Here is a 22,774-nt window from a genome sequence, read left to right on the forward strand (position 1 = left end):
TACGTGCTCTAGTGAGGTGGACAAGATAACACTGATATCTTGCACAGTTTATCCATGCTAGGAGACAAGTGATAAAGACAAAAATGCTCTTTTGCACAGCATGTCTGCCTGCATAGTTAAATCTAACAGCCCATTTTCTTTACAGGTCCAAAGGCTACATGATAACTCAGTGACCTCCGTATCCATAAACCCTTGTTCTGAGCAATACAAGAACTGATTGAGCTGCAGCAGGAAAGATAACAGGGGCAGCAACCTCGACATGAGCATGGGACTCCTGGGATGGAAGCTCTCCAAGTTAGTGATATAGTAGTATTTTTTTCTGCTAAGTGCTGCTGCACCAACCCCAGCAAGGAGTTCTTCAGTCTGTTAGGAAAATATGTATTACCTGTCTTTCAGGCAGTGCAGCTATGCCCAGAGGTAGCCCTAGCAAGCAGCTCCTCCAGAGACATGAGATGTTTGAGGTTTTGCATGTTGGATGAAGGATAGAAACCTAAAGTCAGCAAATTCTGTATTATTAAGCAGCTAGTTATGTTTTCTGACAAAGAAATGTGCTACAATCTACATTGTTATTCCAGACTTTGTTTTCTCTCACCAACATTCATGCCTGTCCATTTGGGAAAAGAAAAACCTGCACTTGCAGGGTCTGATTCTAAGAAAATATTTGGGTGATTTTTCTGACCTCCACTGCTGAGATACTATAGTGGGGATCTCTCTGCAACTATAAAAGCATGTCTTGGATGCTAATCAGAATCATCTTACAGTGGTTTAAGTGTTACAACCAGATCTGACAGAAGATATGGGCAGCATTTTTTTTTTCATGAACTTTTAAAAATATTTTTAAACATATTGTAAGAATGGATTTAGACGCTGTTGCTCAAAATGTCACTGAAGATTACTTTCTTTGAGGGAATAAAAGACCCCATGATTCTTTCCTTGTGAGATGGGTTTGATTTACCCTCTTTTGCCAGAATAGTAGTACTTTTTCTAAAGTAAAGCTTTCCTTTTGTTCAGAAATCAGGTGCATTTGACTGAATGTGCTTCCATTGTCCGCACTGTCATCTGGACTATAAATAGCATTTCCCCTTTTGCGTATTTGCCTCATTTCTTCACTGCCTTCTAATCAAGACTTATTTTTCTGCTATTTATTAACAATTTCAGAATAAAAAGATGCTGTACCACAGAGGCACTGTATAAGGGGAGTTATACTTACATAATAATTATTCAGGTAATCAAGACTTGTTATAAATGCTGTGTTTTCTGATCTGCAGATTAAGATTCCAGATTCTAAAAATAAAGATAACTCTCACCCCTAAACATGTAGATGGGGTTATACACACAAAAGAATCATGGCTTATAACACTGAAGAGCAGCAATATGTATTTTTCCAGATATGATACTGCCCACTGAAATCCTCAGCTCCTGATTGTGTGCCTGCACCTTCATATACATTAACGGAGGGATATAAAGCAAAAAAAAAACCAACCACCTAGAAGCTTTAGGGTCTGCAATAGCTATCAAACTGAGGACAACTTCTAAGTATCCAAAATGAATTATTTAGGGCAAGGTTTTTGTGTGGTTCAGTGAGCACAGACCTGAGCACTTCAGTCTCACCTCTGAACTCATTTGAATTGGGTACTTCAGGCAGATCACCTCTCGGAGAGGGCTGGTGGGATGCTTCTTGTAATTGCAGCATGTGGATATATCGGCACAATTATATCCTGTCTAGCCCACAACCACAACTTTATCTCAGAAACTGCAGAACACAGTGTGATTAAAAGTATTTTGGCCTATTCTTTTAAACAGTTTTCTTTGCCTCATGAAGCAATCATTTGCCCAGGCACTTGAACCTGACATTCCTACATTCAAGATGAATGTCCCAAAGTACAGAGGTAGCACTCTGTGCTAACTAATGTTGTACTGTTCATACCACGCAGAAAAGAATTAGGAGGTATTTATCCATTAAAGTTATATAGCCTTCCAATTATTTTCTTACAGAAACAGAGTCTATTTAAAAGACTCTTGAGAGGCTTTTATCCAGTCTCTAAATCTCAAAAAAAAGTTCAGAACCAAAATGTCCTCCTTAAGCACTCTGTTCACTGGGTTGGTAGCTTATAAACTGTTTCCCTTGTTTTGTGCAGACTTCTAAGCATACTTGCCAGTGCAGTCCCACATGGGAGAGTTAGGTGAGATAGATCTCTGACTTCACTGCCAGCACTCAGTAGCTCACAAGTGTCAAAATGGGAGCAGATTTGCACAAGCCAGCTGCAGACATCTGGGCACTGAAGGAAAGTTTCCACAGTTTTTGTCTACAGATTCTATATCCAAATTTTAGTCGAGTTATGATTTTTTTGAGTATCATGGGAGATGAATTACGGACTGGAACCTGAAACAATAAATGCTCCACATGGATTCAATGCAAAACTCTTCAGCTGTAGAGCTGGTTATTAAAATTTATATTGTCCCCCGTTGGCTACTCATATTCTTAGAACCACAGAATCAAAGAAATTATAAATAAGTTGGAAGGAACATTCGAAGATCAGTTCAACCTCCTTCTAAAAATAAGGCTTATTTCAAAGCCAGATCAGTTCCTGAGGGCACTGCCCATGCAAGTTCTGAAAAACTCCAAGGATGGAGAGTCCACAGCCTCATTGAGCAATCTGTATCAGTGCTTTATATGCTCATTGTGAAGAATTTCTTGGTATGTCCAGCTTGAATTCCTCTTTTTGGAACTTTTCCTTTTTCTTGTCCTTTCATTGTGCACCCCTGAATCTGGGCCCTTTTTCTATAGTGCACTTTTAGGCAGTGGAAGACTGCAATAAATTATGGGACCGAGGCATATGGTATATTCAGAAAGGCTAAGGGAAGTGTCTTGGCATAGCCTGGAAAGGAGAAGGTTGAGGGTGGTTTTTGCAACCTTCCATCTTAGTGGCTCTCCACTGAACTTCATTTTGATTTATAACCTCCCCGTCTCTACCATCTTCAGTCTATGATTGTTGCACCTTTACATATAACAGTTCAGACTGCTTTTCTTAATGATTGGCTGCCTTGTTGCCAGATTTCACAAGGATTTGATTTATGTTAAGCAACTCCCTATTTATTCCCTTTCAGTAAAACTGAAGGCTTGTGAGTAGGGATGGGACCCTGCCAAGTTCCTTGCACTAGAAGGAACCAGAAGGAACAACTGCTTGCTCCTTACTTGATCCATTTGACTATTCTGGACTCTATAAAGCAGTGGAAGGCATGGAGAACTTATGTTTCCAGTATATGTCCAGAAATTCATAAGTTGCTGCCTGTTCCTTCTAAGGAACTTCTGTAATTTAATCGAATATGAAAAATGTTTTTTAAATCAGACAATACTTATTTATTTGAAAGGTGACTCTATCTTTCTGAATGGCTGTGGAGCATACTTGCAGAGCAGTTCCTGAAATTTCATGGGTAAAGGTTTTGTCTATTGACTTTGTATATTGTCATTGCAGTACTGCTTTTCATTACATTAGTCGCAAATGTTCCTTTTTATGTCTGCTTTCAATTTCATGTCATTCCAAAAGGATTTGATTTTTGCATATTCTTCCATAAGAAACATAAAAAACATGAAAGTGCCTTGACAGATTTGCCCATTTTGACCTGAAAGAAGGAGGGATGCATATTGTAAGTAAATCATATAGCTATACTATAGGCTGCATGTTATGTGGCCCCAAACAGTGTAGTTCAGGCTAATTTACCATCTCGCTGTCTCCATGTTACTGCAGCTTCATGTCTGCCTGCTTTTAACTAACAAGTTTGCACCTGTACACATAAGTCTTTTATAATATCATCAGGTTAGGTGGGAACAGGGATGTATGCATCATGTCTTCTGGTATCCAGAATGCTGAGGGGTTTATAACCAAGATCCATCACCTTCCCTTCCGGGAAGGGCAGAAATTGCAAGATGCGGCCACTCATTTCCCAAGGCTCTGGCTCTGTTAAGTGTTCCCAAACACCTACATTTCTGCCTAGTGCCTAGAAAACAATTCATGTCACTTTTATAAACTGAGAACTAGGGTACATGTATATTTTTACCTATTAGTTTCTGTAAGATATGTAGAGATCAGGAACTTATACAGTCTTCATAGTGATTTAGATGAATTAGTTAATGCAGAAGCAGAAACTTGCTTCTGTGTCTTACAATGTGAAAGCAAAAAGGTACTGTGTTCCATTTCTCCTTTACCAGAATGATCTTCTGCTCTTGTTTTTTCACAGGTACTGTGAAGAACAAGCTGTGTAATGTTATCCCTCCCCAGCTAACTGGGGATTTCTGAACTGCAGGACAAAGGTGTTTAAGATAAAAACGTACTGCCAAATGCCATTTTTGTCTTAGTTGTCCAAGTGCTCTTTGCAAGGTTAAGGTTCTTCAGTTTCTGAGGAAGGTCATTGGTACTGTTTGCCATTTTGAGAGGGCTTCCTCCAACTGTACCCCTTGAACAGACTTCAGAATATCTTGTGGACATCTGTGGATGCTTTATTTGCAACATAAGGGTAGAAAGCACCATAAGCAACATATTTTGATCTATCCTGAGGTGGACTGTTCTCAGTGTCAGTGTGCACACTGTTTCATTTTGCATAAAGGTAACTGGTTTACTGAAACAAACTCAAAAGAAGGATACGTTTCTGTCCTGTTTGCTAGATCAAAGCTATGCGGTGACACATCTCAATATCAGTTTGTTCTCTAAAGGTCTTAGCCTTTAGTGTATTTTCCTGTGAAGGGGACAGTTGTGTCAAAATCTCTCTGGAAATGGTTGAATGATGTTTCCTGTATTTTTTCTATTCTTTGGGCTTTTTTGCATGCACATCTTTCTTCTTCTCCTATGTTATGATGCCTAGGTGTTATTCCATAGTGATTCCCACTTTGATGTGTTCAGAAAGCCCCAGCTTTAGCTTTTATTCTTCTATGAAAATTCTACCTTACTTTTAACAAAGGTTACTTTCAATCCTTCCTGTATGTGGGTAAAAAAAAGCAGTAACACTTCTGAGTTCCAAAATGATGAAGATGAGTAAGGAAATATTTCTATTGTGTCTTGCATCTCCCCTTTTATTTTAGTCCCAGATTTCTTTGTGAATTGTGTATTGATTCTTAATATCTGGAATTAACAATGTGCCGACATCTGGAATTGACAATGTGCTATGACTAAATGGTTTGGTATGGGATGGGTTTTTTTCCTGTTTTTTGGTTTGTTTTTTTGGTTTGTTTTTGTTTTTTTTTTTTTTGTTCCAAAGCTGACCATTTCTGCTTTTGCTATAGAAACTAGAAGAGTTTCTGTTTGAGTGTTTAGTAGTTTAGTACTTGAAAGGAAAATAGTACCCGTGGGATGATCTGTGTTTGCAAGCAAGTCATTTATGGCTCTCAGTTACTAACACATTTATTTCCATGTGTGTTCCAAGATGCTGACAACATTTGGACTATTCATTCCCAGGTAGAATATCAACTATGTCTCTATCATGAGTAGCTGTGGCTGGATTTTACTCATTACCCACAGTTTCTAAGAAATTTCATTGTCCTTTTGACAATACTGAGAATTTAATTTGCACTATTTCATAGTACGCTGACTCCCATACTGCAGACTCCATAAGACATCGACCTAATGGTCAACACAAGTGCAGTGGCATATGTTAAATTATATGTTTACAAACATATTGAAGCTTGAAAGTAGAGAAAACAGTTTATTTAACCTTACAATAAATTTTAATAATAATGGAACAGCTTTGGTTATCTTGTCTTAACCTGATTATTTTTTTTCAATTTATAAAAGAGTGACAATGCTATGGAGACAAAAATACTATTTGCTATGTTTTATTTCTACAATCTGGTTAAAAGTAGCATGCAAGTAATTGAATAAAAATATTTGTATATATGACTTATTTTGAAATAACATCTATACCAGCAATGGATAAAAAAATCTTAACCATGAAAGTTTAAATGAAAATATGACCAAAAGAAGAGTAAACAATGTTTTAACCTGAAAAATGTTTGTTTCCCTGTTATCTTTCATATATTGAATTAATTTAATAATGTCATGGGCTCTGAAAACATATTTTCATACACTTTAAATTGTTCTTAGATTTTCAAATATTTTTTTCCTTTGTAGTTGATAACAACATGAAAAAGGCATGAATGATGATTGGTTGGAGAGGAGCCTTGTATTTACACAGGCTAGCCCATACTGCTCAGCCCTCTGATGAAACCCACCTGGCTACCATGCATGTCTGGTATCAGCTGGCATGTATTGCATGCATCGTCATAGATTTATGTCAAATTGAACGTTTTTAATCAACATACCAGCCACATGAAGGCAGATTTTGCACCATGTTTGGTCATTCTTTCACTTTCTAAACACAACTGTTTGTAAAAATATGGGCACATTTCCTTAAAGTTGCCAAGTGCATGCTAAATATTAACAAACAGAATGGATAATATGCAGATTGACACTTTTTTTAAAAGGCTTTTCCTAATTTTAAAGAGCTATCATGATGTAATTCCTGTAGTTACTGCCCCTAGAGGGGAACTGGGTGCCTCTAGGTATCTCACTCCAGTGAAACCTCAGCCGCCACCCGAAGGCAGTTGTACATTTCCTGTGGCAGGTCAGCCCGAGTCAGATTGTTTCCATCCAGCCGCAAATGTGTGATCTTGGAATAGGTCATTGGCCCAACAACCTTACAGAAGCTGCTCAACGGGAACTCTGAAACAAAGGGAACATGAAGAAAAGAAAGTGTGAATAATTAGGGCAAATAGGGGAAAAACATTATTTTTCTGCTTTTTTTAAATTTTATTTGGAAATTTTGACCTTCATTTATTCTACTATTTTTCAGTATTTTGCATATCCACTGATAAAATTTGCCATGAGTTTAAATAAACTAGAGGGGCTTGTGTTAGGAAACGTTCTTTCCATTAGTTGTGAGAGGTTCAGAATTTCAAGACTGAGTTTTTCAAGCGCTATGTGCTCCCACTTGATTTTTAAGACTTCAGACTTCATATAGAGGTCTGGTCTGGCATTTAGAAAAAAAAAGGTAAAAAATGAGTCTCCAGTTTTAGTGGGGATGCAGAGGGAAGAATCAATTATGCTGGGTACATTACGATGGAAGCGTAAAACAGTGCTACATAAGATACTGAGGGAAGTAAAACATTTCTGGAGAAACTGAAACCATGATATGGCCCTACCCTTAAGAACAGGCAGTCCAATAGGTGTCTGTGTCAAATATTATTTTTCATGCGTCATTGTGTTTTACTAGCTTCAAAATGAAGTTTCGGGCTGGGGTTGGGGAGGAGTTTTACATTTAAATTTTATAGTTGAACCTTTCCAGAACAGTGGGATTAGAAGATTAGTAGAAATGTAAAAAAATATTTTAAAAAAAATTTATTTTAATTTATAGATCATGATATATATATTTTCTTTATTCAGTTGAAGTATTATTTGGTTCACATAACACCAAACAGGTCTTGAATGGAAAACTATGTCTTGTCTCTTATGAGTATATTAAACTTAGGCCAGAATTTTCATGAAGCAGAGTTCTATGCTCAGTATACATAAGCATACACATACGTATATTACACATCCCTGTCATGCCAAGATCTATCCTCAAGAGAGAATGTATGTGATTAAACCTGATGTTCCCTGCATGTCACATTGTGAACTCTGCAAGGATGGTCCTTCACTCTCACCCATGTTTACTTTGAGTCAGACAAAGGATTAGTCCATCGAAAAACTAAATCACTATTAAAGCAGTCTGAAGAGGCTTGTTCTTCAGGCCATTGACATCAATTGAACTCACACAGAAAATACTTTAAAGGGACTCCTTTAAGAAACCCAGTCACTAGCGTGCAGACAAATTTGGTATCTTCAGTTGCTTTTATGTTGCAAAGGACTAGCTCCCATAACTTCTGAGAAATCAAGGTAGTTTTATCAAAATCAGATACCGTTTTAACTACCAATCATACGTCATTTATGAACCTTTGAAAACACCACCTTAGATATCTTTTCTGCATGATTATTTAAGATACGGTGATGGCCTAAAATATGTTGTAGTGTTAAAGGAAGTGGAGGAAATGTCTTTCATATCTCCACTTTAACTTCAATAGGATTCTTTCAGAACTGGCATTACAATAACCATCTATCATTGATGAAACATGGCTTGTGTTAACCAAGTGCAAATATGCACTCATCTGTGCACACAGCTCTTTAAAGCATGAGAACTTAGGTAATTTTTTGGACACAGAGAAGTGATGTTGGAGAATGGGTGAAGATTTGTGTATCTTTCACAAAATAAGTTGTTTTGCATAGAGATTGAGGAAATGTACTTCAAACAAAAATGCTGATCACCAATTTGATTAAGAAAATCAAAAAAGTTTCGTAGATTTTGTATATTGTACAGCTTTCTTTTGGAAGGGTAAGAGATAAGATGTGTCCTTAATGGCACATTTATTAGGCAGTCCATATTGCAATACAGTATAATTTTAAGATTGCAGACAAATTGTAATACTCTTCCAATTCAAAATGTACCAGCTAAAGTGAACTGATGATTCCTGTGAAATTTAGAATCATGTAATCTGAGAGATGTTTATAGGATTGGATCTGTGTGGAATTTTGCTGAATGAAAACATAAGTTCCTGAGACTTTGAACGTATTTGCTTGGCCTATAGGCTATACCACTAACTATTTAGGTCCACTTTTCTGCAGATAGTTTGGGTGTAATTTTTAAAGATTAGGATAAACATGAATTCTAATACAGATATTTTTTTATCCATTTTCTTGTCATCCAGGAATGACATGGTAAGTATACTTTGTTGAAGCTAGACATTTAAAAACTTTATAAATTTGCTGATTTGTTTTCTTTCCATATTGATACTTTTGAGCATAAATACTTCTGGTTGCAAAACAAGGTGTTCTTATACTTCAGTAGATGTTTGATTATTCAAAGGATGTAACTTCATGCATGTAAACCACAAAATTTATCTGTGTTACCAAAATAATTATCTGTGCTGACTATTTATGAGACTGAAAACACTTTGGAAGCAGATGCAGATCTAGTCCTCACAGAAGTCAAGGAAGCTCCATCTTGGGCTTCAGTGGGATTTGTCTCCAACATTTGGTGCGCACTACATTTGTGTATTCTTTTTTTATACAGTTCATATAATTGTCAGGTTTTAGAAGCATATTAAAAATGTTGGGTTTCTAATTGTATTCTCCACTAGCAGAAAATAATGTAAGTGAGTCTTGTGAAAACACTTGATGTGTTGTTACCTATATGATCTATATGGGAACTCCAATTAGTTAGACTAGAGCAATGTTGCACAAAATGTGTCAGTGGCTTACTTCCTTCTTTATTATGCTTATTAATGTTTCAGGTGTTTAAATGTCTTCTCGAATTTACAGTATTCAGGTTCAAAGGCAGTGTACCTGGAATTTTGCCTCTAGTATGGCATTCATATTTTCCCAACACAGAATTCCTGAATGAGCCAGACATTAAGAATAAGAAGGTTTGGATGAAAATTTGATTTTCGTTTGAATTATTATTTTCTCACTAAAAATGTCTGTTGCCATAAGAAATTCTGATATTCTAACAAAGTACTTGAAAATTTAAAATACCTGGGGTAAAATAATAATAACAAAAAAAAAATCTGGAACAGGCATCCTCTCTCCTCTCCTATGTCTATAGGGCAAAACAGGAGCCTAGAAACACTTATATTTTAGACAGAATTCATTTCTTATTATGTGCTAGGGTGAGAGCGTATGCCTTGTACCTCATGAGTGTAAGCAGCCTTTAGCTAATCTTTAGAGGAAGATTAACTGTGCAAATGTTCCTTATTCAGATGTGCAATACCGGGGGTAGTCCTAATGGAATCTGAAGTCCTATACTCATCTTTGAGGGTCTGTGGTCCCACAGTAATCATGTGTGAGTTGTATCTTCCTAGGCCATTGTAAAAAAATCCTTTTGAGATTGGTGCAGTGAGCCAGGTAACAGACCGTAAAGCCCCTGCACAAATAACTTTGTTTAGAATAAGTACAATTATGGTACAGGTACTGATCCAGCTGATAGACTGGAGCAGATTATGTGGCCCCTTAACTGTCCTCTAGAAAATTTTCACATTCCCCCTTGTTATACTCCATTCACATTGTATGTTCCTGGTGGGGTTTCCTGTGGAAGCAACAGCTCTCTCCTTAACCCTTTACAAGCACAAATTAAATATGGAGAAGTCTGCATTTGAACCCTCTTCTTGTGTCACTGAAACTTTTTGATTCCTTTTTCTATCCTGCAGTTTCTTTTTGCCTTGAGGAGTCTACAAAACAAGTATGTGTGTGTGTGTGTATACATATATGTCATCCTAATAGCGTCTTAGAGCATGGTAGTAAGCCACTGTTGTTATTAAACAGAAAATTCCACCCTCTAAATTACTACTAATAAAAAATATTTAAAAAAAGAAGTTTCAGTTTAGAAGGTACTGTGTAGGTTTGAGCTTGGAGATCCAACAAGCATCAAGTACAGTAGATAACGTATACAGTTGATACTTAACTTACATTTAATATAATGGATGTGCTTCATTTAATTAGAGATCAGAGGAGTTACTCTGAATTTGTCTTCACTCCAGATTGCTATCCACTTTGACCACTGCTCCACACACCACAGATGAAAACATAATGAACATAATGAAGCCAATTCTGCTATATTTTTTTTAATATATATATTAATCAACTCTTGTTCAAAAAGTTTGAAGTCACTCAAATAGGGGTATTTCTCAAACATGTAATTTCTTTAATGAAACTCATGGACAATAACATAAAGAAATATTTCCTTTCTTTCTGGTATTACCAGAGTTGGAATCAGACTACTCTTTCTTAGACAAATATAAATGTTTATTGCTCACCTAAAGGTACCTGAGAAAAAGGTACACTAACAAATTAAGAACTCTGGAGAAATATATTTATGTTAAGTTTCAGTATAAATGAAAACTTTAGATTATGTAAGCATAAGATGGAAGATTATCCCTTTTGTACATTTAAAGGCAAATCATTACCCCTAAAACAGAAGTCTCTATCTCACAGTATTGTACCATGGGCCATAGTATGGAAGGGAAGCTTGCCTTGTTTACAGTCATCCTTACAAAAATCTCTGGCAAATTAAAAAAAAAAAAAAAAACATTAAAAAAAGAAACTGGTCCTTTGCTTGAGGCCCAAATGCTCAAAGAACAGTCAATTTTTACAAAGACTAAGCACTCACTGTATGGTCAGGTGTAATGAATAGTGAACTACAAAGGCTTTGATCACAATGCTTATTCCTAACTAAATTTTGTCTCACATTGTCAGTTAGCATCCTAAGAAACACAATATTATACCTGTGAAATCAGATAGTCAAGAAAAGTTATTATTGAAGTCTGCTAGATTTTATGGTTAAGCAAAAACCAGTAGAGTGAGTTCTCTTGGGTCTGTTCATAGGGTAGCAATGACAGTGCAGCAGTAGCTGGTGCTCACCCACTCCTCACACCATCCCCATCTGCCACTGACCAAGACTATGAAAATACAGCTTTCACTGAAAAATTAAATTATTGCCACAGTTCTTGACTCAGAAGCTCTTGGAAAGGTGAGTGGAAAGCAAACTCAGTACCTGGGTATCTTGCAGAAGGCTCAGAAGAAACACTCTAAGCAGGGAAAATTGCCTCATATATATAATGAGAAATCAATCATCATTGTTAGCTCTTTTAAGAGAAGGCAACTATCACTATGTGCTGCCTCACGTGGGAAGCATTAACTCATTGTTTCCTCTCATCAAAACAAGGAACTGAGATGTAATGGGGGGGGTGGGGGCTGGTGTGTGAATCATAACATTGAGGAAACTGTGAAGCATAGCAAATACAAAACGTTTCAAAAGGTCTTGTCCTCTGGTAAGTTCTGCACTCAAATATTTGACTTTAGAAGCTACATCTGTATGGACTTAGTTATGTATGGAAGAGTTAACACCGATATCCTAAAACCCTGATGGATACAAGCAGGCAAACAAAAGAGACATGTTTATGGTTTATTTTATGCCAGCTGGCAACATGATGTCACACCAGGGACCACCACTGACATAGGTACTTCTGGAGAGCTTCTGACATGGTGGTAAGGCCCCTCCAGCTCTCCAACATCTCCTTCCCACCTGAGGATTAGGAGAGCTCTGTAAAAGCCCTGTCTCAGTAGAAACCTCCATGATCTCATGCAAGGTGTGACATTTATTGACTTCAGAAGAAACATTTTTTCAAATCATGATTGAATGGAAAAAGCTTGCCACCTGATCATACAATGTGGGAAATGGGAATGAAAATTAAAATAGCTGTAGCTCTTTGGATTTTGAGATGGGTTTGGAGGGACACTGCATAGGAGGAGGGAGGAAAGAGAACAAAGCAGCTACTTTGTTGTATCTTTTTCATTGTGCTTTGTGGCTGATACCTTATGAATTTTTTGTCTTCTCCCTCTCTCCAACCTCTAGCACTTTTACAACCAGCATCCTGAAAGGTTACACATACCACAGTCAGATCCTCAGCTGCCATCTGTCTCTTTTTTGCTGACATTTGGATCTTCCACACTGATCAAACTTTTCCCATTGTTTTTTCCTCAGTTGTGTAAGACAACTGCTCTTGCTTCTATGGAGTTACTCTAATTTACACAAGATGAGAATTTGACCAATAATACCCAAGTTAGTATAAAACCAGAGATTTCTCTCTTTAGGTAATTTGAGTAGCTATCAGATAAATATCTCTCTTTTAACATTAATGTGGACAACAGTCAGAGAAATGTCAGTGTGCTAACAGTCCAACCAATACCATTTCTTCAGGCTGGTTGATCTACCCTTTCAGACACTTGCATTGTCCATCAGTGTCTAGCCCATAGTAAATATTAATGAAAATACACAAATTTAACTCACTGTTAATTTTGTTGACTTGGAGGTAGAAGTTTTCGAGGTTCTCACTGACGGTTGGAATGCTCTTCAGCTGATTGAAGGAGAGATCCAACTCAACCAGTGATGTGATATTGAAAACATTGCCTGGTATTCCAGAATCTGTTAATTTATTGTGGGATAAACGTAAATATTGCAAGGCTTTAAAACCCTGGAAGTACTCATTGGGAACATTGGAGATCTGGTTATTATCAAAATACAGCATGAGTAAGGAATGAGGCAGTCCTGTTGGTAGCTTTGTAAGTTGATTGAAACTTAAGTCAAGATACAAAAGTGAATTCAGGCCTTTAAAAGCCCCAGAAATAGAATCTGCTTTCAGCTGGTTGTTCTGGAGGTGAATGACAGTCAGATTCACCAGCCCCTCAAGTGCACCGGGATTGACTTTTGTGATCTTGTTGTGACTTAATTGCAGGTCATCCAGAGTTTTGGGGAGTGGTCCAACTGCTTCCGTCAAATTGTTGTAGTTAATGTGAAGTTTCTTCAGATTCTTTAGTTTAGAGAAGACTCTTCCCTTAATTTTCGAATTTTCCAAATGGTTGTGATCTAGGATCAGCCACTGTAGGTCTGTTACGTTATCAAATGTGTTCTCTTCAATGCCCTCAATCATATTGTTTCGAAGATAAAGGTATTTTATTCCACTTGGCACAATTGGAATGGTTTTCAGTTTAAGATTGTCACAATACATGGCAGTAGGGTAGCTTAAAGGACAATTACATTCTGGGGCACAGACTGCTGAGGATGGCCCAAAAGGATCATAACCATAATCATCTCCAGGACCATAGTCATATTGACAAAAAATGCCACTAATCAATAACAGAAAGACGGGTAGGGAGTTTAAAGTCATCTTTGCAATGTGTCTTGTCCCTGTATGGTGAAAGGGAATAAAAAAGTTATAACTTTAATTTTTAATCTCGTTCAGCAATATTTGAAATTTTACCACATAAAGCTTATAATTTAAAGCTAATTAATTTAGGCTTCCTGTTCAAAGCTACTAAATATATAATTTTGTTAGTATTGCATTGTTACTACTGAAAACCTGTAGTCCCTGTCTTGTTATAATCGGCCTTTGTAATGTAAATTTGCAGGTCATTCTGCGGCTGTAAGTAAAACATTCTTTATATCTTCCTTCATTCATTCATTAAGTCACAAGAAGGATGATACAGCCCAAATTTTTAAAATTTGACACAGAAGAGTTTTCAAATTCAGTTTTGCTGAAGGTCATGTTCAGAGGCAGTTCTGCCATTTAAATTCTATCAAGCAATCCTAATATACTGAATTGCCTCATATTTAATGTGGCAATTTGACTGAAGTTTGAAAAAGGCAAGGAAGTTACAAACTCAGATTAATGATTTGCTGTATAGTGTGTTGTTAAGATTCTTGTAGTTTGAAATATCTTCTCCTCAAGGATCATGTCCATTAAAGCAAAAAGTACACTAACTGTCATACTCACCTAAAGAACAAACTAATAGAAATATAAAGCATATTCTCCTGGACATGTCAAGCAACAAAAAATGCATATGTGTGCATGAGTATGCTTTATCTAATATGGATCTACAGCAGATCTGAAACGAATGAAATTCAGATAGTGCAAATGTTCTTGCAAATTCTATATATAACAATTTTTTATTACATTGTATGATCATCTTAAGTCAATAGAACAATCAAGTACTTGCTTTACATAGTTGGTCTTCCAGTTCACATACAGCAGAAGGGTGTTCAGTGTCAGTAAACACATCCTTGGGGATCTTTTGCTGTGATTCAGTATGACTGGTCTCACCTTTTTAAGGGCATACCTTGCTTGTCAGATACTCCACAAGATACTTATCTGTGAAGATTAGTGTCTTGCTTTTATTTCTTACTACCTAGATAGATGTGTTGGAAAAGTGAGTCTAGCATCACTGGAGTCAATGAGCTTACTTTGATTTTCACCAGTATGACAAGGCTTGGTGTACTCAACAACTGTTCAGAGATTGAGAAGATTAAGAAATTCCTCTGAACCTTCTTTTAAAGTAATTTCAGAAAGCATGCGAAGCCTGTAAAGAGACCACCAGACATTGATCTCAGATCTGGGCAACCTTCCAGCAGAGTAAGTCAGTCTTGCTATTGGCATTGCTTAACTTAGAGTACAGTTTTAAAAACAGGGCATAGTTAGAAAGTCTTCCCTAATTCTAAATTTTCTTGCTTTTATTGACTTGATAAAAGCCACATCACATTCAAGACAGCTAATAACCTCAACTGAAGTACCTCTAGGCAGGTCCTATTGATCTGCTACAGTACAGCATGAATATTTTTTTTTAATTATCTCCATTATGTCTCATTATCTCCAGTCAATTACCCACAAAGTCACTCTGCTAGATATTAAGCTGCTGTCCCCTGAATAAGGACAACTGTATATCATCTCCACGGCATCAGTCCCATCAGATTTAGCAATTACAAACCATAGGATAGAACAATCATTGAAATATGAGTAATCAGTGTGATTTCCTTTGTCTGTTCTTCATTACTGCATGAGAACATGTAAACTCAACCTTCAGTCCCCTGCTGGTATAAATAAGTGCAGCTCCTCTGAAAGCAAAGTCACTAAGCACTAAACATTAAGGATGAGGGACTAAGTGCTTCTGTATTCTAAGTGTAAGACAGAGTGTAATGGAATCCTTGGACTACACTCTTTGGCCTTACAGTGGTATTTTTACACATCTGCATCATTTTATAGTCTTACTGATAAAGTGTCATAAACATGCTATTTTATATTCCAATTATATAGTTCTTCTATGTTCAAATTACATTTGTAATGCTAAATTTTATTTCTGATATCATAGGCTGACAGTTCTTCTAAATAGTATACAAAGTTTAACTATGCAGAACCCTGAAAATAATTTTTAAAATTAGATATCAAATGTTTTAAATTACTTTATCAACAACATTTTAAAATGTAGGTGACAATTCTGTAGTGCCAGAGCATATGAGCATGTTTGTGACAAAAAATAGCACAGTAAAGTACATATGTAGTATAGATAACTTGTTTTATTCATGGATTTTTCATTCACATATCTAAATGTTTCTCTGTCAGAAGTGTAAAAGGTAAACAGATTTTCTACACGTGCTTGTCTGTTGCACTGAACTGTATGAATCCAAAAGATAAAATCAGAATAGATTCCTAGATGCTCATAGCATAAGCAAGCTTGAACTAATTGCCTTTTTGTTCTAACCAGTTATGTTGCAAAACAAGTGTGAAAATATTTGTGAAGTTCCTCAGGCTACTTGCCAAAACATACTAAATGGCATATCCACAAAATAATCATTGGAAAAATGATTACTACAGTAGAGTAGACAAACTATTCAAAGTATTTTGGAGCTAATCTATATTACCTTAATTTTAAAGTTGTGAAACAAGATAAATAGAAACTTATCATTCAATCAGCCTTAAACTAAATATACCTTAATTCTGCAACATAAGCACTTACACAGTTTGCAAAAGATCTAATTTTTTAAAATTTCAATATTATATTTAAAATTAGCAAAAAGAAAATCAAAATACCTACAATTTCCCTCTCATAGTTTACTTGATTAATTATTTAAATATCAAGATAACTTGTCTTTTTGTAAAACGAAGCAAAATTCTTTAAGAAATCAAGTCTGTGGAACTCTTACTAATAGATTATGAATGAATAAGTAAGCAGTGAGTAGTCTTACAAATTTCTTTGTACTGTACATCAACTCTTTGGAGTAGAACAAAAAAGACTAAAAAAGAGCAACACTGATGCACAAAATACGTGAGATTGTTTTAAGGAAACTGAGAAAGCAAATCCACCAAGCAACTGTTGATTTGTGTTCAATTTACAAATTGGCAAACTTATCTTGACATGTTTTCACATTCCCATTACACTACACTTAAATAGCTGAACATTACGGTTAAAACATGCAGCAGCACTTACCTTACTGCCTTGAAGCTGCTTTCCTTAATTCCCAGAGCAGATGCAATAAGGGACTGTATCGACCAATATATGCTGTAAACAGTGTCAGGAGGTAAACGTCTGCCAGATCCTCTGTGTTACAAGAGAGAAAAAAAAAAAAAAAAAAAAAAAGAAAAAGAAAAAAAGAAAAAAAAAGCCCTAGTCACGCTGTTCTCTGAAGCTGCTATGTCATCATGGTGATCTTGTGGTGTGGCATGTACAAAAATGCAGCTCTTTAATGAAGTGCAGGTGGATAGCATATTTTGTACAAGGACAACCCATCTGTTATTCCTGTGGGATGAGAGTATGACCAGTGTTTCACAAACCTGAGAAAGTTTAGACCACTAGCCATAGCCTTATACAAGGAATTTTTGTATTTTAGAGGGAAAACATTTTAGGTTGTAAAACAAATTGCAAACAGACTTTTGTTTTCCAACTTATTTTATACTGTTAGACATGAGCTAACAAATAGCATTCAGACCTCAATGCTGCTGTGCTTCTTCAGCCAAGTGACTCATTCATTTTTCTGCCTTTTTCTTTAACTGTCTTATGTCCACAGTAAAATAAATATCCTTAATAAAAGTTTTAGCTTAAGGATAAGAATGAAACATGCAGGATTATCTTTGAATTATAACCTTTTCCACAACATTAAATACCGAGTTCAAAGCTTCTTCTGCAAAGCATTGGAATTTATTTGGTCTGGGGATTTTCTTTGGTGATTGAATGTATGTTTGTTTAATAAAAACACATCCCAGGAACATTTTTTCAGCAGTTACTGTAAACTCACTTCATGCATTTGTTCATTTTTGCACTTAAAGCTTTCTCCTGCTTTTCAGAATCTGGAACTACTCAGCTTTACGTTGTCTGTTTCTTATTCCATGGATGTAGTTCAAGAATGCATCTTAAGGCTTGGATGAGATCTTATTTTCACCAGGCAATGCCAAAAAATAATGCACTAAGACAGTAACTGTTTAAAGCGAATCTTAATGTTTCCATAAGAACCTTCCCTTATCTCTAAATGGTGGATGTCTTCCCTTTTTATGGGATGCAACCTCTTTCTTATAAAGTTGGATGAGGACAAAAGTGAAATGTGCATATAGAAAGCATGCACAAGCCATTTTAAAGTGTCCTGTGTGTTTAACTGTGTTTGACTGAAAATGTTGTGGGTAGAGATCAAGGGGGCTTTTGTTATCAACTGGCTATGTTTACAAAAAATCATGGTACAGGGACATGGCTGTGCTGGAGAACCCTAGACAGCTTCCTGAAGAAGAGGAGTCTGGATGTGGGCTTCCCCCAAAATCTGATGATGATGCATCTGGGCATCCATGCCAGTGTAGGTTACTGGGAGAAGGGAAAGGCCTGAAGTAATTCAATATCCTTCACCAAGAACAGGAAAGGTGCCAAATTGTTACAGACCTCAGCTTCCACAGTGACAAGATTAGCAAACAAATTTGCTCAAGACAGCGTGCTAGGTGCCAGTGCAGCCCACAGAGAGTCAGCATTACTGTGTTGATACCCTGACATCACGCCTGTCCCCCTGGCCTGGAAAAACAATTTACAAATTAGGAAACACGCTGATGACAGACCATAACTACATTACTATTTGAATGATGCAAATAAGTGAATGTGAAGCAGTGGGATTACAACAGCGAGTTAAGCTAAGTAGGTGAAGAAGTGTGTGTGGTATCAGAACTACACATGAAGAAGTAGACAAAGCTGTTGTTGCTCTGCGTGTGGATAAATGGAGACCAGATGGACTTTCTCATGCATAGTATGATACTTACCTGAAAATTACTTGATTAGTTCTAGCTGACCAAGGAAAACCTAAACTGTAGCCTTGACTGCAAATGGGGTAACAAGCAGAAGCATTCAGCAAAAGATCAATTGGAATAAAGAAAAGTTTTTTTAATACAGAAAGTGATGCTTTTGAAGGCAATACTGAGGTTTGCTCTGTGGAAGAAGGTGCAGCAAGTTGAGCAATGGAGCATAATGTTTGTAAAGAGAATTCTAAAATTCATAGAAAAGACACAGGTTGCATTTTCTCTGATTAAAGATTTGTTTTGAAGGACAAGCTCAATATTATAAAAAATTAATACATCTTTTGATCTTTCAGTAATATATGTAGTTTTGCATTTGCTGTACAAATAGAATTTTATATTGGCTTCAAATACAAGGTAGTGCAGGCTTAACAAGTTTTTGGCACAATTATATTTATGCACCAGTTGTTCATTACATTGATTTCTGTAGGTCCAGTATACATCCTTTTTCTCTTTCTACTAACAGAAATAAAAAGCATGCGTATCTTTATAACTTGTAGAACAATCTTATTAAACAAACGTGATGACATTTTACAATTAACATACGGTAAAATCTTGGGTCACATAAAGTTCAGCTGAGACTTTTTCATTCATATAGTTCCTGTCTTGCTGACTGTTTTAAATTAGCTATACAAATTGCACAGTCAAGATGATGAATCACATGCCTTCCAAGGGTAAGATATAATACAATAGAGTTTTCCTTTTCTTTAATAAGATTTTTGCCATTTCTCCACTCTGGTATTTAATACTGTCCCTTCAGCATGATTTTATATGCTTTCTTAAGCTTACTGTTCCGCCTCAGGAAGCACTCATAAAACCATTTAGGAGAGCAGGTAGGGACTAAAGCCCAGAAAATGGAGGTATGGATTCTTCTGCAACAAGGGATGGGAGCATGGGTGGGTGATTTCTTCTTTTTGGCCCTATTTTGCAGGGGGTTTTTTGTGGAGGTGGTAGCTGTCAGAAGTCATTTAATGGTATGTGAACATCAGCTAGCTAATTTCCAAGGAATACAGAAAATAATGTGTGAATTCTCCCATGGCATCTAAGTTGCATATGAATATGCTTCATACTTGATAATGTCAGAATGTATTGATATTTCACCTTTACATCAACTGTGCTTCTAATTAAGCCATCTCAGTTTGTTTTCTCCAAAATTAATTTTCTTCTTATTCCTTATTTAATTTTTTTTATTTGATGGGAAATGTGATCAAAACCTATTCTTATCTAGTATTCTTCGGCTAGATACATGAGCAGAAATATTCCTTCTATTTGGTTCAAAGCTCCTTTCTTGATAATTCATATTTTCGTGGTTGAAGATGGCCAAGAAGTCTGGTAGGTTGTAGTGAAAGAATCTGAAAACAGAGGTCACTGCAAGTATATTACTTTGCAGTGGGTGAGATCTAGCCTTCAAATATTGTTGGGTTACAGTGACACTATTTTCTTTCTTCATTCACCAGTGATATGCTTTCAGCCTTTTCCCTCCTGTAAAACTACCTTCTTTATAACTGCTACACGGTTCTGCACAAATGGGAATTCCTCTCAATCTTTTTGCTTTTAAATTATTCCCCCCCAAAAAAAACCCCACCAACCCTAAAGTTACTAAAACCTAATAGGCATTATCTAAACCAACTGTTTCTTTTTAATCTTAAACCTGTGTACACATCTGGTACGCAGATGTGTACCCTAAAATCCACAAGATGTGGGTGCCCAGAATTAAGAGTAGGGTATCTGGGTTGTAGAAGCATATAGCCTCAGAAAAAGTGTTCCTCGAACTTTTCACATTGCTTCATAAAATAAGTAGTGAGTTTTTGCACTGATCACTCATAATTTAAATTAAATATTACTCTAAAGATTAAATGCAGGCTAGTTCATTTTAATTGGCTGCCTGCAGCAGAAGGTAAACAAATCTTCAGTAAGGGAAAAGGCCATTCCATTGGCACCATATAGCAAGCCACTTAATTATAAAGAGGTAGTGTAGTGTTTATGCATGGTGTTTTCTGTATCTCTAAATAGTGAATATATAGCCTGTTGTCCTGTAAATCGTAAATAAACAAAAACTTGACATTAGCTCAAATGTCCAGTAAAAATTAGCTAAAAGTTTTTGTGAAGTCCTGCAGCATTTTGGAAATATTGTTAAAGGCTGACTCATGTCAAATGAGTTCCATTAAAAACAATTCTATTTCAGGTTCTGAAAGCTGTAGGTCCTTATTATTTTTTCATCTGAAAACTTCCATTCCTCCAAATTAAAATGTTATTTGTTCAGCCTCTACACTGCTCTTACATGTTAAATGGAAAGTGTTAGGTCACATACTATAAGCATTACAAAATTTGTGGTTATCCAAATCTTTTTTTCCCCCTTTCTCCTAAAAAGGAAATAACAGCTTTGGAAATTTACAAAAATGGTAATAGTGGTACAACTTATTAGCAGACTGCAACAGATATTTTAGTTGAGCATAAATCTGTTTTTGTCATTCTGAAAAACTGCAAACTGTTTTGTTTCAAACTTGACAGTGTCTATATTCTAGTAGTTAGCCTCCTCTCCATTGCTTTTCAGGCTGTTTTTGTAGTAGACTGCATTTAATTTGATTAAAATTGTCAATGGAAAAATTCCTTTGAGTTGATTCAAAGCTTTTCTGTTAAGAACAGCACAGATAAAGGCAAGATGCTGTTTTTTAAACAGATTCTTGTATGTATACACTGTACTTTGTGTTACAGCATTTAAAATGTGGTGATCCATGTATCGAAGAAAGTCAGGTAACCCTAGAACATGAACCAATTCAAATTATTCCTAATGTAAAGCATGTAAGGAGATCCCACAATGTTGTTGAATTTATGGGAAAATTGTAGTTACAGGTAAAAATTATAGCAGCAGCATCTTTGCATTTCCAACAGTACAGATAAAGTACAGGAAAAGAAAGAGGTAGACTTGGAAAACTTGGCTAGCTCACTGTCTATTATTTGTATATACAAATGCTGCATGAATGTAGACCTCTGAAAACCATTGGTTGCTAAACATCTTGCCCTAATCTAAGCATTAGCAGTGTCTATCTGCTTTCAGAGCACTACTGTTTAAGGTCAGAAGGGATATTGCATCATCTACCCTGACCCGCTGTATAACACAAACCATAAAACTTCATCCTGTTGCTGTTGTACTGAGTTCAACAAAACACCTTTGCTCACATATGCTTAGGACAACATATAACCTTGATGTAAGACATGAAAAGTCTGGGAGTTTTCTAATTTGGTGAAAAAATCTGTTGATTTTTGATGAGGCTGGTTTCAGGATCTGGCAGGTTATGGCAGGAGCTCAGCACTTTTCCATCTGTGGGCAGAGGGTTGCACCTTGGGGTAGCAGCTGAAATAATTAGTTTGCCAGTTGAGTGAGACTTAATTATTATGGTTTTCATACTTGTGTCTGCTAACGTACACTTGCAGACAGCACTCAGAAGTAGAGAACTGGTTCCCAGGCTGGTGGGCTGGTAGGAAGGAGGGTCTGCTCAGCTAGCACAGACCCAGGACATCCCCACTCAGTACGTTACTCTTCTCTTTCTCCTTGAAGCACAAACACCGGAAAACTTTAGGCTTACGAACAGAACAGCGTTGTCAGCTGGTACAGGAACAGTAGCTTCCACCTCACAGGGTGTATGGTGAGGTCCTGGGGTGCTGGCTGCTTCTGTTTCTGCATGCAGCTGCAGCGGGCAGCAGCTGCTAGGACAGTCTGCTCTCCCTCAGTGGGAGTGGGAACACAGCCTCCTGCAAAGCTGGTTTACTGCATCATGCTTCTCCTCCACAAGACACTGTCTCACAGTGAATTCTATAAATGCAACCCTTTGCCTAAAGTAATACAGTAATATGGCGTTATATGATTTAGTTTTAGGTAGTCCTCAAGGAGCAGCGAGTTGGACTTTATGGTCCTTATGGGTTCCTTCCAACCTGAGATATTCTGTGTAGGAAATTGCAGCCTGGTGTACCGCCAGCTTTGAACATAATGTCCAGACAACCATCACACAGCATTTGGCCTTCTGGCAGTTGATGTGACCCTCT

The 22,774-nt window shown here is 36.7% G+C and overlaps 1 protein-coding gene across 1 annotated transcript; it reads right to left on the reverse strand.

Annotated features, from left to right (window-relative positions):
- Positions 1-5,684: 5,684 nt before the first annotated feature.
- On the reverse strand, positions 5,685-17,365 carry LUM (lumican). Its single transcript, XM_040596325.1, has 3 exons — positions 16,896-17,365; positions 12,928-13,824; positions 5,685-6,713 (listed from the first exon to the last, which is right to left on the reverse strand). The coding sequence occupies exons 2-3, from the start codon at positions 13,802-13,804 to the stop codon at positions 6,559-6,561; spliced, it is 1,032 nt and encodes a 343-aa protein (XP_040452259.1). The 5' UTR covers positions 13,805-13,824; positions 16,896-17,365; the 3' UTR covers positions 5,685-6,558.
- Between the last annotated feature and the right edge of the window lie 5,409 nt (positions 17,366-22,774).

Source organism: Falco naumanni, chromosome 5, assembly GCF_017639655.2.
Source record: "Falco naumanni isolate bFalNau1 chromosome 5, bFalNau1.pat, whole genome shotgun sequence".
NCBI lineage: Eukaryota > Metazoa > Chordata > Aves > Falconiformes > Falconidae > Falco > Falco naumanni.

What these genes read in the sequence shown, in the direction of transcription:
- LUM (XM_040596325.1), bottom strand. Translation starts at nt 13,804, where the DNA reads ATGACTTTAAACTCCCTACCCGTCTTTCTGTTATTGATTAGTGGCATT. An exon ending in CCAAGTCAACAAAATTAACA is followed by an intron (nt 6,714 to 12,927) that starts GTGAGTTAAATT and finishes CCTTTGTTTCAG; the next exon opens with AGTTCCCGTTGAGCAGCTTC.